We start from the raw sequence: 19,969 nt of genomic DNA, 5'->3' as shown, positions 1-19,969 counted from the left end.
AAGTCAGGGGTTCTCAAAGGGCGAACCGTGGACCAAATCCAACCTGCAAACCATTGATATTAGCCCTTGCTATAAATGGAGAACATAAGAAACTGGTGTGTATTTGGCACTCAAGCATGTATGTTTGAAATGCATTTGGCCCCCTTATATGGCCCTCAAACAACTAAAGTTAAGAACCCCACACTATGCGATCCCTTGAATGCAGCAATGAGCTACCCTATTTCAGTTTCTTCTGCATTCAATGACATGTGTACATATGTGACTCGTGTTATATATCAGATGCAATGTATATTTTCAAGTGTCTACTTGGTCAGTGTGAATGGTTTATACAGTATGCAATACTGTTATTGCAAACAGTCACAGAATGCTAAAACCTACTTTGAATACAAGTAATCATTTTGTAACAGGTAGGTTCTATATCTCAGCTTCTGAGCCTGGATGATTTTTTTCAATAAAGTTGTTATCTTAAAAACCAAATGTGAAAACCATAACCCTCTTTGAGATGTACTAGATAGGCCTATATGCTAGTGAATCAGCATACCTCGGCTGGCAGCGGTCACTACATATTTTGTGATCAGAAGGAAGGGGGAATGAATATTTCAAATGGGGTTACCTGAATAAGTAATGGGTGATTCCATTTGAAATACACTCCTCTCTGCCCAACAAATACAAAACGTTTCAAAGAAAATATTTTATTGTCGGGTTATTATAAAGGGGAACGTTTTGATAATGTTCATTTTTGAAAACTAAATGCAAACATTTTAACATAATGGTATTAAAAAGTTGACAAATAGTTTGCTAAAAATATTTAAAGTAAAATTTTGACAACATTTTTAAATTTTGTTGTAGTGTTTCTCATTGATGACCTTTATAATAACCCGACATTTAAATGTTATTCAAACGTTTTGAATAAAACCACAGCGTGTTTATAATATGTTTATAATGTTTAAAGAATATTTATGAATTCGCTGGGTGTGTGGGAGATTAAGGTTGTGTATGCCATAGGAGGTGTGTGTATTTCAGATGTAATAGCCCAATCACTATGGACCACAAGAGCCTCATCCCAATGGCATAGTCCAATAACCTCAATTACATAATCATAGTGCAAAATTTGATCTCAAGTTGCAGAGTATGAGTTTTTGTACCCAAATCTTCAAAGGTCACTCAATGAATGTACAAATGTATTGGGGTTTAAGAACTGTTCCCCTGATAGGTGAGCATGTTGTGGATCATAGTAAATGCTCTATCCCCTATCAACTTGAAAAGTTAATTTCACTAATATTGTGCTTTAGTGGTCGAGTGAATTAACAATATTTCTTCCACTCAAATGGCGCCCGACAGATAGGCGACTAGAACTATCTCCCGCATGAAAACATTATAGCCACTACATACGGACCAAAACATAACATTCAGTGAAAATTACAACAACAAAACTAAAACGTTTTCATCATCAAAAGTTCACACTGCAGTTCCCTATGCATTCATCGCGAGTTTGATCTATTATAATTTTGGTTTTAACTTGTTTATATTATTCAGAAGATACACAATACCAAAGACCCAAGACAACAATGCAATTTCTGTGGACATGAGACTTTTTATTTATTATCACCTTATGTTCATCTGTCAGTGCACAGTTCATTACCTTTGAATGTGTTGGGTACAAAAACTCATACTCCAAACCTAGAGGTCATTTTGAGTTATGAATTTTGAATGTGGTTTAATGAACTTTGTTGTTAGAAATGAGACAAGTTTGACTCATAGTGTATATTAGGCATGCAGGTGGTCAAATTTCTAGCATTTTTATCAAATTAAAAAAAAAAATTAAAAGCAGAAATTCAAATTTTTCTTCAAAAATACCAGTTTGACTCATAGTGTGTATTAGACATATATACAAGTGGTCAAATTTTGACAAGTCTAGCATTTTTTATATCAAATTTTTAAAAAAAATTGAAAGCAGAAATTCAAAATTTTCTTCACAAATACCAGTTTGACTCATGTGTATACATGCATATGCTCAAATTTTGATACGTCTGGCATTTTTATCAAACTAATTTGTTTTGTTTTTTAAAGTAGAAATTCAAATTTTTCTTCAAAAATACCAGTTTGACTCCAAGTCTGCCATTTTTATCAATTCAAAAAAATTTAAACAGCAGAAATTCACATTTTTCTTCAAAATTGTTCAAATCTGCACTACTTTCCAGTTTGAGATAGAAACAGGCGGCGAGTGGCATGATGGTCTGAGAGAGCCAGCAAAACCGCTCGGCCATATGGCATTTTCCATATACTCGGTTAGTTTTGTGGGGTTCATTATCGAACCCCAACGGTTTTAGCTTGTATTTATATTATTTATTAACATAGGCCTATTTGTTTGTGATATTTCAAGCGTTTTAAAATTTCAAAATAATCCCATTCAATTACACGGTTGACGATGGAAATTTACTGAATTTAGAGAATGCACGGCGCATACCACCTGGATAGAAGAATAGTATGGCACCACGATTCTTAAGGTAAGCTTACTCTCGTACCTGAATGAATCTAGCATTCTATATCAGCTTTTGTAAGTGGATACCTACGGTGGCCGTAAGCAGACGCATTGAATAAGCGGTCAAGTGGAATACTATCTAATTAAAGTAAACATCATATGATCATACAAATTTTAATAGCAGGGTTAATGCCCTAGATGATTACAAATGTCACAATCATTCAGTAGCAATTAACCAGCCCTACCATGCAGATTTATACGTGTAAACACTACCATAAAGGTTAACCGGATGGCGTTATGGGGGTCCCTTGACATACTGGGGATTTTAGGCACAACCTAAAGTGCTCACCCGTAATTAACCAGCCCTACCATGCAGATTTATACGTGTAAACACTACCATAAAGGTTAACCGGATGGCGTTATGGGGGTCCCTTGACATACTGGGGATTTTAGGCACAACCTAAAGTGCCCTCCCGTAATTAACCAGCCCTACCATGCAGATTTATATGTGTAAACACTACCATAAAGGTTAACCGGATGGCGTTATGGGGGTCCCTTGACATACTGGGGATTTTAGGCACAACCTAAAGTGCCCTCCCGTAATTAACCAGCCCTACCATGCAGATTTATACGTGTAAACACTACCATAAAGGTTAACCGGATGGCGTTATGGGGGTCCCTTGACATAGGGGGGATTTTAGGCACAACCCTAAAGTGCCCTCCCCGTAAAATTACCACAAGCAAATAAGGGCACGGAACCTTAATTCTTGTTGGGATTTCATAGGAGAGAGCTCTCTATTTGCACATAAAATTTACCCCAAGGCAAAAGGGGTCAATGTGCCATTTAGGCAAATCTTTACAGTATTAATAATAGAAATGGTCATCCCGAATCGCGGGTCAAAAAAGTCGCCCAATTTTTCTCCTCACTATTGCATGGGATAGAAAACTACTGAAAATCATGAGGCCAATGTTGTTCTTGAATTCAGGAAATTTCTGGAAAAGTTACATCCCTCTGCTACCCTTTTTTTAGGGGAGGGGTGCAGGATCAGGAAATGACCCAACTTTGTGAGCATTTTGAAAACTGTGAAAACGAAGTAAAATTACACAATTTTTTTTTTTTTCTTTTTGGTCAGATGAAAAATGCTAACCTAGATCTTTGGACATACTATATATCTGACAGTGTCAGAAGTGGGTAAGTGCAATAGCTGCCATGTATAATAGATGTCATGTATAGATGAGTACAATATATTGAGTGTAAATTGCCAAATGTTCACAGGGCAGCTATTGCACTTACCCACTTCTGCCAATGAGCAGTCGATATAGTACATAAGGTTATGGCCACTCCCTCGAGTTGGCCAATGAAGAAAGCAGAGCTCCTTAAAAAAATATAATGTGCTCGGGTGGGGGTCTCGACAACTTTGGATTTGTTAGCCATATGTAGCTGGATTTTGAAAAACTACCCCACTTTAAACCAATATTTTAAGGAACTTTTTCAAGCAAATTTTGAAAAACACCATTAAACCAAATTTTCATGAAATTCAGGGTCATCAATAAACCAAAATAGCTGAAAATAGCTGAAAATGCACCCTGAATCACAGCTACCCATCTCTGTACCCTCATTTAAACTAAGAACCCCCCCCATGTGCTCAATAAAAACTTAATCATGGTTGATTATCTAGTGTCCCACACATTTAGCAGCAATCAGGCAGGTATACCATGCTTCATATTGCGAGACACACCTCTTTATGTAATCACTGTTTTGTACATGTACAATTAGGTCAATAAATAGATGAAAATAGTGATGATGCAAGTGATGCAACTGAGTCATTCACTCGTTGAGGCAATTCACATGTTTATGAGTTCAGTTGGTAATTTTTCTTCTTTAGAAATAATATAGGCCTATGCTACATTATAACAGGGTGGAGAGTGGTTCCCTCCAGCATTCATAGGCATTGTGATGAGTCTGTGTTGTCAGACAGTTTTTCAGAAATTTTGAAATTTATCATTAAAGGTGAGCGACCAGATTATGGTCCTTTGTAACATAACTGTGTTTTCTACCATACATTGTGGCCCATCACCCAAACATTTTTATTCCAAGGTTTGATTGCTTTTAAGTAATTTGGATTCTAGAAGCAAAAATGTTTATCCTAGTGACCCATAACAGTACACAACTTCTCAGTTAGTTGGTAAAAATCACCAAATTACCATGTTTTTGTGCATAATGTCCAAACAAAATATAAACAAGCCTAAAATTTCATTGGGTTTATGAGAAAAATATAAGCTGACACCTGATACAAAAATCTGCATTTTGATGGGGTCAAGTGGGGATGAGGCTGTCAATCGGGTCACATACCTTTAATCAACAAAAAGAGGTTGCCAGTAAGTTCTTGACACCTGTTTGTGTCAAGTTGGATGTGTATAACACACAAACAAATGTGCATACACATGGGCTTTCACAAAGTGCCATTTCATCACAGTACTGCTGTTTTAGTTGATATCAGTGAGTATCAGTATCAGTATCACTTCCTCCATTACTTCTGCCTTCACTATGGACCACAATGGCCTCATCTTAATGGCATAGTTCAGTAACCTTAATTAAACAATAATAGGGCAAAATTTGACCTCAATTTGGAGAGTATGAGTTTTTATACCCAAATTTTCAAAGGTCATGCAATGAATGTACAAATGTATTGGGGTTAGAGAACTGTGCCCTGATAGATGAACATGTTATGGATCCTAGTGCTTGGTACAGATCATGTCTGTGCTTAGGTTGCGCTCTTCCAGCTGAAATCCATACACCCTCTACAGAAGACATGATCTTAATCTCCCACAAAGGGGGTATTGATGTCAAATGGAATCACCCATTCAGGTAACCCCAGTTGAAATTCACACTCCCTGTGTGGAAGATTTAATAAGGCCTGGGGGTTAAGGTCATGTCTTCCATAGGGGGTGTAGAGATGTTACCTGGAATAGCCCAGATTTTGATTATCCAAACAGCACTAGGACTGATGTTGACAGTCAGTGTTTAACACCCTTATCTTCTAGACACAGGTATGGCTCTTTGTATATACATGTAAGACTGCTTAATGTCCCCTCCAAAGGACAGAGAACTCATGGTTCATTTATCTAACTCTACGCCACCAGGTGTCTGAATTTAATGCTGATGCCAATCAAAGTCAGACTTTCTTCCAAAACGCAACTGAGTGATTGAACCCAGGTCCTCATGTCCCATAGGTGGGTACCCTAAACAAAGGCACCAGGCTTTCCCTATTTATTGGTATCATTTAGAAAATGTGTAGACATTTATTGAAAAACAATTTTCAAATCCTTGTCCAAACGTTCATCGAAACCCCCTTCCCTCCACCCCAGAAGTTGACATAAATACTTCCATGTGTAAACAAAATATAAAGTGCCAACACACGATTATTTAAATCTGATGAAATTCAATGATATGGTTATATTTTTAACTCTTTATATAAAGCCCATTAAAGCCCATGTAGACTGGGGGGACCCACCCATGACTGACCTAGCACATTATAGGTCAGCACGTTCTGGGGGACAATTTTTGACCACAAACCACGGAGGTGTTAATGTATAAGGTAGACCTCTCATTCAACCTTGATAAGCCTGGGGAAATTGGACTTAATTTGATATTAGTCCTTGTTAATGGCCCATACAGGATGTCAACCACTAATTTAAAAAAGTTTAGAAGAATTCAATTTTGATAGGTGAAAATTAATTTTAAGTGGATGTGAATCTGTCTTCATCTCCTCAAGTGCACAACTTCTAACCAAGATCAGCTGATCATATTACTAAGGAAGACAATCAGTATAAATGTGTAGATTTATGCTATCTGAGTTCAAAATCAAATTCTGGTTAGATGACCTAAAGGAAAATCAGTGGGATGCAGGGCTATATGGAGAACTGATGGCAAAGAAATTGACTGATGCAGAAACCACTTCCAAAGATAAACATGAAAGGAACAGGTTGCATTGTTTCAGTCAAAATCTAAATTCAATTATTTTACACAATGTATTAACAAAATGTCTTTTGTATGATGTATCACCCTGTGCAACAGATAATGTCCAGCAAAAAAATAGATTATCACTCAACAGTCACAGTTGCAATCCAATCTCTATCCTGCAGATGAATTTCAAACAACACAGATATATTGTTTACATAAAGACCTCAGATGACTATGTTATAATGTATTTTTCTGTGTTTATGTACCTCATATGACCATGTTATAATCAGCGTTCGAAATTTTGGTTGTCCGGTTGCCCGGGACAACTAAAAAAGTCGCCGGACAACCAAAAATACTGATTCGGTTGTCCGCCGGACAACCATAAATCTAGCCAAAAGTCACATTTGTAGGCCTACGGACAACCAAAAAACTTAGACGGACAACCAGAAATTGTAATCTGGTTGTCCGTGGGACAACCATTTATTTTTCCTAAATTCGAACACTGGTTATAATGTTATAATATACAGTATTGAGTCATTTAAAAAAACAAAACAATTTTTTTTCTTGGCCTAATATGTCTGCCACATGTTACTTTTAAACACCTGTTGTTTCAATGGCAATCATAATGGACAATTTGTATACTTTGGAATGTCCTAATTGTATTTTAAAATGTTTGTATTAGTATATGTAAGGCCTAAACAAAATGTTTGATTGGTGTATTTACCTACTAAAAAGCTGTTGCTAGTATAGGGTGGAAAATATTATAGTCTTGCAGGAAAGTTACGATATGATAGAAGTGTGAAACTCGTAAGCTTTCATCAAGATTAGCTCTGACTAAACCGGGACAAATCTCTTACAAGTTATGCATGTAGACTGCTCCTTGCAGTGTGCTGCCCATGCCAAATAAATGTATATATCACCCACTGTCTACTATTAAATACTGGCTCTGAAAAGAGTCATTTGACATATGTGCCCTTATCTACTCAAGATTTGGTGCCTTTGAAAACCGCCCTTCCAGAGCGCCACCACATGTCCACTGAAAGATTGGTGGCTCTGAAAAGAGCTGTTTGAAGTAGGGTACTGTAGACAAGGTGGATATTGTCATTTAAAAGTTGTAATAGTTTGGTCCTGAATAAGTCAGTGCTTCTCCTGACCTGACAAAAGCTTGAGATTCAATTCATACTTGTCACACAATGGTACACAGATTGATCAGCAAATGAGGTGCTGATGTGATACAATTGGCCAATCAGAACCCGACTTCATCTTTACGTCTCAAACTGCGCCAAACTGGGCTGTGCGAAAAATCTTCGCAACATGCTGTAGTCCTCTACTTACCAACTGTTTGCTCAATGTATTTAGATCACATTCCTTGTCAACCAAAAGTTCTTGTAATTTTTTAACTTCTGTTCTTAGAACTTGATTTTCCTGTAAAATGAATAAAAATGTAACCATATGATGAGTTAAATTGAGAAGTTATTGAAACAAATTATTACTATTTACCAAGACAAGAATAGGATCTTGTACATTTTATCCAACAAAAATGTGGACCTGTTAAAAACTGGTTGCATTAAAAAATATGTCTTGTAAAAAAGTTATACAACATTTAATAACTTTAATGTTGGGTTGTTAAAAGATTAGGCAGTGGTGTAGATTTCTTTTTGACATGGGGGATGGGATTGGAAAAAATTTCTTGAAATATAGTGAATCCAGCATATTTTGGCAACAGAATAAGTTTATGGTACGCGCGCAAAAAATTGTTGCCATATTGAAGGTAAACTGATGAAATATGGTGCAAAACTGGAATAAATGTGTGTGCAGCGTGCAAAAATGGGCACTTTGGGGGCTAAAATGGCCATTATATGAGGATAATTTGGTCAGAAACCCACATACAGGCATCAGCATGGGGGGCGGGGGAGTTGTGATTGTATGAACCATTCCCCTAGCAGAAAATATTGGGGGGATTTATGTTTTGGTGTATGCTTTCTGAAGACAAACACTGCATTTTATTTAAGGCCACCGCTGTGATTTTCAACAACATTTTGCGTTGCTTTACAAGATTTAACTTATTTCATCGTATTGCTTTTAACAAATAAATGATATCCAATTGCTCTACCAAGTCACATATATACCCAAACACTACACTCAGTCACATATGTAACAAATTTCCTGAGAGCTATCTCCCAATTGGTTATATCCACACCACAGTGGTAGCATAATCTCCTCATCTTAAAATGCCACTCAACATACCCAGTGATATCCTCAATCAACACATATTATCCAGATCTATGTCTTACATTTATCATGGCAGAAAGGAAATGTGTGAGAATCAGTGCGATTACTAGTAGCTTGCACTAGGATCCTCAACATGCTCATCTATCAATGCACAGTTCTTTAACCCCAATACATTTGCACATTCATTGAATGACCTTTAAAAATTTGGGTACAAAACTCATACTCTGCAACTTGAGGTCAAATTTTCCACTATGATTGTTTAATTGAGGTTGCTGAACTATGCCATTGGGATGAGGTCATTGTGGTCCATAGTGTTGGGTGCTGGTTTTTGTAACTTCATCAATTATCTGTCTGCTCTAGTTTTGTTCCAAAAAAAATTACATCAAGAAAGACATGAAACCTTTTAGTGCACTATTTCTTTGCACCTTCTCCAATTTCATATTTCGCTAGAAATTTGTGGTTCTCAGCTTTCATAGTTCGCAGGTTTTGCAGTTTCAAACCGCTTGTCACAAGCTCTGTAAAGGTCTTAAAAAGACTACAGAGCTTGTGACAAGCGGTTACTGCATCTGTGGTATGGGATGGCAGGGACTGTCATAAGCACCTTTGTTAAGAGTATTTTGTAATGTTTCTCCAATAAGAATTGCAACATATTTGGTTAAATGTCTAAATTTCAATGAAAATAGGTACTTACAGCACATCTGCAATCCCAACGAAAATTTTCCAAAAGAGGGTCATTTGTTAGAGCCAAATTTTGATGAAATTAATAATGCGGAATAACACAGGCCTCAATCCCCCTTCCCTTTGGCTACGACACTGACTAAGAACCTTTCAGACTGACCTACTACAACTTTCAACCAGAATTAACCAATTTTTCTGTTGATCATTGATTTCTACGGGACAAGAAACTGTCAAAAATCTTGGGTCATAACATAACATCAAAAAGAAACCCAAATTATTTTTCTTAACCATTCATTTCTATGGGACAGGAAATTGTCAAAAATTGCAGGGAAAATCTTTCAAAAATTTGCTCATTTGGGCTACCAAATGACAGATTAGGCAACACTGTCTATTTTTAAGGTTCATAACATTTTCATAACCAAGATCAAATACAATGATCGATCCCAAGACTGTATTTAACGGATAAAAAATGTTGGGTATGAAATCAATCATTCCTCTAATTTGTTCCCAAGTTAAGGTAGCTATAAGTCATGTTCACACCTACATGTACACATATTATCTCAAGATTTCATCAACATGGACCGATGGTGATATTCCACCACAACATAACCTAAATAAATGTCTACACCATCGTTTTAGTTAAAAAAGCTTATTATGCATATTTTTTAAATTTCACATTGCACTGTCTACCATTTATTTTCAGAGTATGAAATCCCGACTACATCCTCGAGTTTCCAAAAAGCTTCAGATATATACCATCACATGAATGTGCCATAATACCCAGCCTGCTGTATATTAAATGCCGTGATTGGATTATCGGGGATACATGTGATTGCTATGGCCCCATGTCTGTACAATGATCCAGGTTTACTGGCGAGACGACTATTCGCTTCTAAGATGAAATCTGTCACGTTTATATGTTGCATACGCGATATTGCATAACAAAAATGTTTTCATTAAGCTTATACATCTTCGTAATTATGAACTCTACGAGAGAGAGTTGATGAATCTGTTCATATGCATGCATGCAATCCAATCAGGCTATGTTTAACAAGTAACATTGTAAAGTAAAATATCATTTCTTAAAATATCAATTTGGAATTCTCTGGAATATTTGGTGCCAGAATGCACTTACAGGATTAACTGTAGGTATGATGAATTAGTACCTTTTGCAGGATAAATTTTGGACAAAAATATCACAACTTTACCTTTTAACTTAATTTGGTAGTTTTTTCACAGCATCATTACACACCTCAGTGTTTCATTATAGTGTTACTGATAATGCAGAGCTGTTAGACTTCTAAAGCACTTTTCAATATTCTCATGATTTCAAATCAGTATTTTCATTTTTATGTACAAAAATATTGACACAGATATTAGTTCTTCCGCATTTTTCCACTATTCTTAAGTGAAATCAGTGCACAATACTGGAAAACTACTATAGCTGTTTCGTCAGGAGTATAGAAGTGACGTAGGTGCAACTTTCGCTCACGTTGCAATTGGATCGCGCATGCTAACCTAATTTCGCAGAACAAACAGCGCAAAAGCATACAGGAACTGATATCACTACCAAACTCAAGTTGAAACAAAGCAGCTATGGTATTTTATATTTTAACATACCTTTTCTCATTTCTTGAATTGACATAAGCATTTCATATTGTATGAATTTAAAACGTTTGATCCAAACACAAAATAAGAAATTATTCCCATCTTGGAATTTTTAAATGGCTCTTGCTCTTTCATCAGCAAGAGTAAACTGTGATATGTATCACATATTATATTGTATTCACTTTAATGGCTGCCCTTCCCAAGATAGTAATTCCCAGGGTATCTCAATAGAAGTAACAATCTTACACAAGGCAGCCTTTGGATATATTGGACTATTCTAGCTGAAATCCATACAACCCCTATGGAAGACATGACCTTAATATTCCACACAGGGGGTGTAGATTTCAAATGGAGTCGCCCATTCAAGTAACCCCATTTGAAATCCACACTCCCTGTGTAGAAGATTAAGGACATATCTTCCATAGGGGGTATTAATTTCAACTGGAACAGCCCATTGCAATTACATCTAAACTCTTCATATAATTCAGAGAATACAATAATGTCATGACTGCCTTATATATTGACATTGCAATGCAAAGGCACATGCGACTTTCTTGCATGCTATATCTAGCACCAAGAGCCCTTCACTGTAGCCACACATGACCAGAGTGACTACCCAAGTGTGTGTTTCAACATCATAGCAGACATTCTGGTACCAAACGTCAATGTGTTTTCTTCTTCTTCTAGAAGAATATCTCCAGTCAAGCTTTGCTATGAAACGGACTGCTCTAATTAAGTTGTCAGAGGTGGATAAAGAACATGTGTGACTTGATCTCATCCACCCGGCCAAAAGAGGCAATACGCTATTCCAGTTGAAATCCATACACCCCCCTTTGGAAGATATGACCTTAATCTCCTACAGAGGGGGTGTAGATTTGAAATGGAGTCACCCATTCAGGTAACCCCATTTAAAATTCATACTAGGCATGTGGAAGATGAAGGGCATGTCTTCCATAGTGGGTGATGTATTTCACCTGGAATAGCCCAATTTTGACACTTGAGATACAACCATCAGGGAGTACTAAATATTTGAAGTTGGCAGCCAAATGAGAAGTCTTTAAAGCTATGATGTAAGCTGCCATCACGCCGCCATAATTGGAACAAGAGAGTCGCGTGTGTTGTGAGGGAGCGCATACTGTTTACGATGCTGATCGCGCAGTACGCTATGCCCAGCACCCCAATGGCATCCCGATATACAGGTGTCAAATTTCTTACACGCTGCATATTTTCAGGCCCTGTAGTATACAAACTACCCTGGTCCTATACTGTGTCTTGTCTCAAGTTGAGAGTAACACCATGTTGGATTTCGTAGTGGCAGATTCAAATTGTGACCGCTATAACCTAATCGCATGGGGCATATAACACCCATAGAAGGGCGATTTGTCCGTATGCTGGCAACGCAACCACGTAAATGCACTGATTCGAGTCTGTTACTACAAAATCCAACATGGCGTTACACTCAACTTGAGACGAGACACAGTATTGCCAAGAGTCGTCATCAACTTGCATATTCACCAAGTATACTATTGTTGAAGTTTTCACATCATTAGCATGCTTTGTTAAAAAGTTATAAGCTTTTATAAAAAAAGTTATATGTATTTTATTGTTATAATTACTTGCTGCCATTTTTACCTGATATCTCAGTTTTTCAATTGCTTCCTTTGGCGGGGTTTGATTACATCACATCACTTCAAACACAAGCAGGCATAACAAGTTGATTTGACAGGTGGCCAACTTCTTTTGTATCCTATCATTTTGAGTGACATGAAATTTATACGAAATGGTGCCATGAAATGTATCGTATGTCCGATTTTAATAGGATGTTTCCAATGTTGCCTATTAAGTGGGACAAACTATTACATCAAGGCATTAAAACTGATTTACTCAACATATGACTCATTAATACTATCCAATCCAGCATGACCAAGGTGGCAATTAGAGAAAGTGAGATATACAAAGCAAACAGCAATAAAATACATTAAAAAAATATTTGAACTGTAAAAGGCTAAGCTCATAACTGTGTAACAAAGTATACTTGGGCCGCGTAACTACGTGCAGTGCTTTCAGACGCGTTCATTTTTCTTGTGGGTTGATTCATTTATATTTGCTTGCAGTTTCCAACATTTTTAGTGATAATTTCGTTGTAAAAATAGCAAAATTTGCAAGATTTGTTCTAATGCATATGAAATAGGTTAATAAATGCTTATCACTTGTTGCTTGAGAAATTGTACAGTACAAAAATAATGCACTTGTACTGAGATGTTCATGCGTCTAATGCACTCCTCTTAACATACATGTTATTTTGTACAATTTCACTCAAAACAAGTGACAAGCATTTATTTTAACCTATAATTGTATGCCCTTAATTATAACCCGACTTTTAACATTTTCTGGCAACCTTTTCTACCCTTTTGCGAATAATGGGTGTATCCTGCGTGTAAGAGAATACCAAACAAATCCCAACTCTAATCTTATCCCTAATCCTAATCCAACCCTAACCCTAACCCTAACTCCTAACCCTAACTCTAATCCTATTAGTATTTCGTACTCTCTTACACTGAGGATAAATCGAATAATGTCAAAAACGTTTTGTGTTTGCTGGAACACTTGGTCACTTGTCAAGTTGATAATGATATTAATTCAATTTTCAAAATGTCTTACTAAGACCTGGTTGAATCAGATGTGTTACATATTCTGTCTACTGCATTAATTTCTGTGGCATTGTAATAGAGGTGATTAACCAGTGTGTGCATGAGTATCTAATTAATTACAGGCACTTCTCACCACAGCCAATTTCAGCAAAACACCACTGAAAGTTCCTGACCTTATTGTAACTTTTTGAAACCAACAAAAAGTTACGATGGGTTCCGAAACTTTAATCATGGGTGTGGGCAATATATCATGGGCGTTGTGTGTCTTATATATCAACACTCTACATGCACAGCTCTTATTAAAACAATTGATAAATGGAACATGGAAATTGATAATGGAAATTATGTTGGTGCTGTTTTTGTTGATCTCAGTAAAGCATTTGACATGGTTAATCATGAATTTCTTGTGCACAAATTACAGTCACTTGGTATTTCAGGAGTTGAAGGTAGCTGGTTCAAATCGTATCTTGAAAATCGAACACAGCATGTATTAGTTAATGGCAAAATTTCAAATCCAAATTTAATTAGATCCGAAGTTCCACAAGGATCTATTCTTGGTCCCTTACTTTTTCTGATTTTTATAAATGACATGCCAAATTATTTAAATAACTCAATTATTGACATGTATGCTGATGATACTTTAATCTACGTTTGTCATAAAGATGTCACTACTATTGAAAATCTCCTAAACGATGACCTTATGTCATTAAATAATTGGCTTGATGATAACCATATGAAAGCAAATGTAAACAAAACAAAGGTAATGCTGTTTGGTACGCAATTTAAAACAAGACAAATTAGTAATTTTAATGTAACTATGAATGATATTGTGCTTGAAAATGTAAATTGTTAAAGTATCTTGGTGTTTCTATTGATTCAAACTTAAAATGGAATGATCATGTTAACAACGTTGCCGAAAGGTATGTAATGGCCTTGGTATCATGAGGAGAATTAAGCCATTTGTACCAAAGAGTTCCCTTATCACAATTTATAACACATTGGTACTTCCTCACTTTGATTATGGTATGATTGTCTGGAGTAGTTGTAACGGAAACTAATATAAATAGGCTTCAAAAACTCCAGAATACTGCCATGAGAATTATTTTATGTATGCCATTCCGTATACACATTAAAGATATGTTAATGACTTTAGGCTTCATGGATATTCGTAGTCGAATTTTATATAATAATGGGTGTATGATGTACAAAGTTTTGAATAATATGGCACCTGTTTACCTTAATGATTTATTTCATGAAGTTAGTTCTATCCATGCTGTACATACACGAACAAGCAAAGCTGGAAATCTTTACAAGCCTAGTTTTAATACTTATTATGGTAAAAGTACGTTTCAATATCAAGGATGTATCACATGGAATCTTATTTCAAAGGATATCCGAGATGCAAAATCATTCTCGTCTTTTAAAACAGCTTTAAAAAAGATCTGAAATTATGTTAATGTATCTTGCCATTTACGAGTCATCATCTTGCTCTGCATTCTTAAATTATGTTTACAATTACAATAGGTTTTTTAACATATCAATGTATATTTCTTATATATTTTCTAATGTTTTTTTAATCAATTATCCTATTTATGTATATCTTTTATGTCTTTTACATCAGCATGTCTCTTAATATTATGGTTTTTATGGTTCGATTATATGTTTATGTCAATATTTATATTCTTATGCATTTCTTATGAAGTTTTTATCAAATATTCAATAATGTATATACATATATTTTATGTCTTTTACATCAACGTGTCTCTTAAGTATGGTTTTATGGATGGATTATATGTTTATGTAAATATTTATTTTCTTTTAACATGTAAAACTGTGTTTTATACGTTAGCAGGGCCCTGCTGAAAATCAATTTTTATTGAGCAGGTTACCCTGTTGAAATATTGTGAAATAAATAAATAAATAAATAAATAACACGGGTCACTAAATTTTGAAGCTGCTTCCAACATTGACATATATGTCTTAATAGATAATAGACATACATTATTTTTGACATTGATGGTACAAAGGTAATTTTGAATTGACCTATGACCCATGACCTCTCACCTCAGCAAGATCAGCAACGGTGCTATCAGGCAGAAGATATGCGTCACTCATGGGGCTTGATGGCACACTGTTAAAAGGACTCTGCAATAATAAGAAAACAAAGAACAAAAATGTTATTACATAATCATCAAACATGAAATCAATGTCATTTTATAATTATATCACTCACATGAGCCACATTTCACAGAGACTTGAAATGCCAAACACCGTAACTCATTCTAACTCATTCTTGGTTCAGGCATGCTAATTGAATTTCCATTTTGTTTTAAATTTCAGACATTTAACTTCAGAACTTGCAAAGTCTTTGTGACATTAGCCCATGTCAAGTAACAACAGATTAGAACTTGCTAAAATTTTCTCTGCTCAAAACTTTGCACCAAAATTATTGAAACAAAAACAAATGTTGTAATAATAATACAAGTGAAGAGTTCAGATGCAAAAATTAATCCATTTTTCTTAATTTTAATATATAACACTATGATTCAAAACATGCTCATCTATCAGGACACAGTTCTTTAACCCCAATGCAATTGTACATTCATTGAATGACCTTTGAAAATTTGGGTACAAGAACTCATTACATTTTGCATTGATTGTTTAATTGAGGTTATTGAACTGTGCCAATGGGATGAGGCCTTTGTGGTCCATAGTGTAACTGGTCAAAAATACTACTTTTGATCATACATGTATTTTGAAATATTTACCTTGGATTATATGGAAAAATATGGTGTCAATTTAAAGCTACAATCCAGGAAAAAAGGTTCCCACAGTTTGTCTATCTTTTGGAATATCTCTGGCCCCGCTTCCCAAATTCAATGCTGGACAAAGCCATGTTGTCACCAGGTCCGTGAGACCCTCCAACATTGAAAGATGGGAAGTGGGGAAGGGTGAGATACAGGGGTTAGCCTGTACTTCACATATATTGCATGCATGTTTCACTCGCTTTTCCAATTTTGATAGTGCACATATTTCAATTGTTTAGTAGGCGTGTGCCAACTATTTTTTCCAGGATAAGTAGCATAATAGGACACATGCATATCTCAAAAAGTTAGTAATGGCAGCTTGTATATTGCAATGGACTATTCTATTTAAAATCCACACTACCCCTGTGGAAGATTTAGCTAAAGTGTTCCACAGAGGGAGTATGACTTTTGAATAGAATAGATAATTGGGTACTTCCATTTAAAATACTCACTCCAGTTGTGGAAGATATAGGTAAAGCCATAATACAGGGGGAGTATGAGTTTCAAAATGATTAGCCCTGGCCAATTTCATTCAAAAAGCATACTCCCCTGTGGAAGATACTTCCAAAATCTGCCACAGGGGCAGTGTGGATTTCAACTGGAATAGCCCAATTTTGCATATGAACTCTTCGTGTAAGCACAATAGGCGTGGATCACTCTTCAAATTGAATTTAATGCTTTATTGACATATACAAGAAGTTTATATTCAAGTATGACAACAAGCACTTATAACAAGATCACTTGACAACATTATCACTCTACGCATCAAGGACAACATAGACATAGTAAAATAGTAAACAAATTACTAGCGTACAGCCTGACACAGTCTTCCTTATGTCTTTATGCATTCATTCATGCAGACGCGACACAAAAAAAACGATTACTTAAACAACATTATCACTGTAATGCATGGACAAATAAGGTCATGGCGACAAAATTGACGACAAAATTATTGACTTGCAGAGACAATTTGGGAAGGAAAGTGGTAACAAGAGTTACATATGGTTATCTCCTTACAACTATGGACCAAAATACTCTCATCTCCAATGCTGCAGTTATAACATCTATTGCACAATCATGGCTTAAAATTTGACCTCAAGTTGTGGAGTATGAGTTTTTATACCTAAAACACTGAAAGGTCATTGTATGAATGCATGCATGTATAGGGGTTATGAACTGTGCCTTGTTAGATGAGCATGTATGGAATGGTAGTGTTGATGGATTATGTCAGGAAACATTGTCAAAGTCAGGAGGATCCTGTGAAGCACATCATATAGTGGCTATATGCCATGCACTGATAGGTACTAAACACTTGTGAAGAACGATGTCATCTATCGGTGCTTGTCAGACCCCTTCCAAAACGAACAAGGGGCTTGGTATCATGCTGAGTTTATTCTAGGAGTCACACAATTAGGTACTAAACACATGTGAAGGACGATGCTTGTCAGGCCCCTTCCAAAGCGAACAAGGCGTTTGGTATCATGTCGAGTTTATTCTAGGAGTCATTAGGTACTTAATGTGAAGAACGATGTCATCTATCGGTTCTTGTCAGACCTCTTCCAAAGCGAACAAGGCGCTTGGTATCATGTTGAGTTTATTCTAGGAGTCACACAATTAGGTACTAAATGTGAAGAACGATGTCATCTATCGGTTTTTGTCAGACCCCTTCCAAAGTGAACAAGGCACTTGGTATCATGTTGAGTTTATTCTAGGAGTCACACAATTAGGTACTAAATGTGAAGAACGGTGTCATCTTTTGGTGCTTTTCAGACCCCTTCCACAGTGAAACATGGAGGTTGGTTGGTTGTGGAATGCCTTGTACATGTAGGTGAGAGTGAGAATTTTGTAGCCAATTCGCTGCTTGATTGGGAGCCTGTGTAATTCAATTCAAAACCAATGTCTGATGCTGAAGATTCTATCATGATGAAGATGACAGTGATGATGATGATGATGCGGAGGATGTTGGGAGCCATCACAGACTGACCCTAGGCCATGGATTGCACTCAGCCCGCTTATTTTTTATATTTTGTAATAAGATTATTATCAGCAATGTCACATAAGACTTAAATGATCACGGAAGATGCTGAATTTACATTTATGAGTGTGGGGTTATTTTTGGACGGGAGTTTTTATGTTATCTCAAACAAACCGCATCAAAACAAAACAAAGTATATTATCTTGCAAAAAAAATTAAGTGAAACAACTGAGATTGGTCAAAATACCCAAAAAGTTAAATAAAACCAAATTTCAATTTGACTCAATTCTAAAATTTGTAATTGTCGCAATTTGAAAATATACATTTGTTATAATCGTTTTTCCATTAATTTGGTTACTTCGTAGGCTGATTTGACAATAAAAATTTAAATTGTCTTTATTAAACTGTGAAAACATATTCAGACTATATTTTAAAATTAATTCCAAATCTTATTTACACTATGATGATATTGTGTTCACTTTTAAAATCCATTGACTCAAAAAATGCTGAGTGCATACCTATTCTAAATTTGTTCACAGATCCTTTATAATAATACTCGATACAAAATGTGTGTTCCATACTCATCCAACACAAAGGTCAATTCTTCCCACTTGTGTATGTCAAGAGGTGTTCTCCGACCACAACACACTCTAATTAAATTGAAACTCGGACAGTTATCATATATCTCATAATTCTTGTTACGACGCGTCTCTTTTATTCTTCCGACAATGCTTTCTTCATCTTTCATTGCATTCAATTACACTCCAAAATAGATCGGGCGGATGGGCTATTCATCCGCTATTCATTACCAGTCTAATAATTAAGCAAAGACAAACGAGCCATGCCGGTCCGTTTAACCACAAAAAGCCAGTGATGCAGAGAGGTCTTAAAGACATTTGATAAAAACAGATAAGACTAGTGCCTGGAGGGGATAAAACCGGGACATTATGGTCAAGGCTCCTACTAGTCGGACTCCGCAACCACCTAGTTAACGAAATGAATTAAAAAGCTTGCTGATGGCTCTGGCTTTGCTTGGTTTGGGGGTTTTATAACGGTAGGTATGACAGAGGTTTTGTTAACTTACCCGTAGGGGGTGTTCAAATGGCGAGGAGGTTTCAGTCTGGAAAGGCGAGAGCGAAAAAACGAAAGAAATAAAAGCAAATGGGGGTGAGAATAAAACACACTGTAATTTGTCATGCTGGTGCAACAAAAACATACCTCTGCTTGAAACTGTAATAGCTGCCAGAAGACATGCTACTCCTAAAATATATTCTGCGATTGACATGCAATGGTAATTATTGCTGTCATTCTTCTCATATTGAAGAAAACATTTTCTATTTTTTAACTCCAGTTTGTTTGTTTTTTAAAACCCTGTGAAGTTTATATTCTAAAAGATAGAATTTTGATACACAATTCCACAATAGTATTTACTCTATCACATTGATATCTTAATTTCATGTAGAATTGTATTCAGTAAGCTATTCCAGTTAAAATGCATACACCCCGTATGGAATACATGACCTTAATCTTCCACATCTAGGGTGTAGAGTTCAAATGCAGTCACCCATTCAG

The 19,969-nt window shown here is 36.0% G+C and overlaps 1 protein-coding gene across 3 annotated transcripts in view; it reads right to left on the bottom strand.

Annotated features, from left to right (window-relative positions):
• The window catches only part of LOC140171517 (uncharacterized), a 128,659-nt gene that overhangs the window by 57,793 nt on the left and 50,897 nt on the right, over nt 1-19,969 (bottom strand). For all 3 annotated transcript variants that reach the window (XR_011861613.1, XM_072194783.1, XM_072194784.1), the window contains 3 exons: nt 19,482-19,517; nt 15,680-15,760; nt 7,782-7,871 (listed from right to left, as the gene is read on the bottom strand). Coding sequence is in view for 2 of the 3 variants with exons in the window: in XM_072194783.1 (XP_072050884.1) it covers nt 7,782-7,871; nt 15,680-15,760; nt 19,482-19,517 (207 nt within the window). In the remaining variant the exon portion in view is untranslated. The remainder of the gene's footprint in view (nt 1-7,781; nt 7,872-15,679; nt 15,761-19,481; nt 19,518-19,969) is intronic.

Source organism: Amphiura filiformis, chromosome 15 (assembly GCF_039555335.1).
Source record: "Amphiura filiformis chromosome 15, Afil_fr2py, whole genome shotgun sequence".
NCBI classification, from domain to species: domain Eukaryota; kingdom Metazoa; phylum Echinodermata; class Ophiuroidea; order Amphilepidida; family Amphiuridae; genus Amphiura; species Amphiura filiformis.
This window is presented reverse-complemented; position numbering and strand designations above follow the sequence as displayed.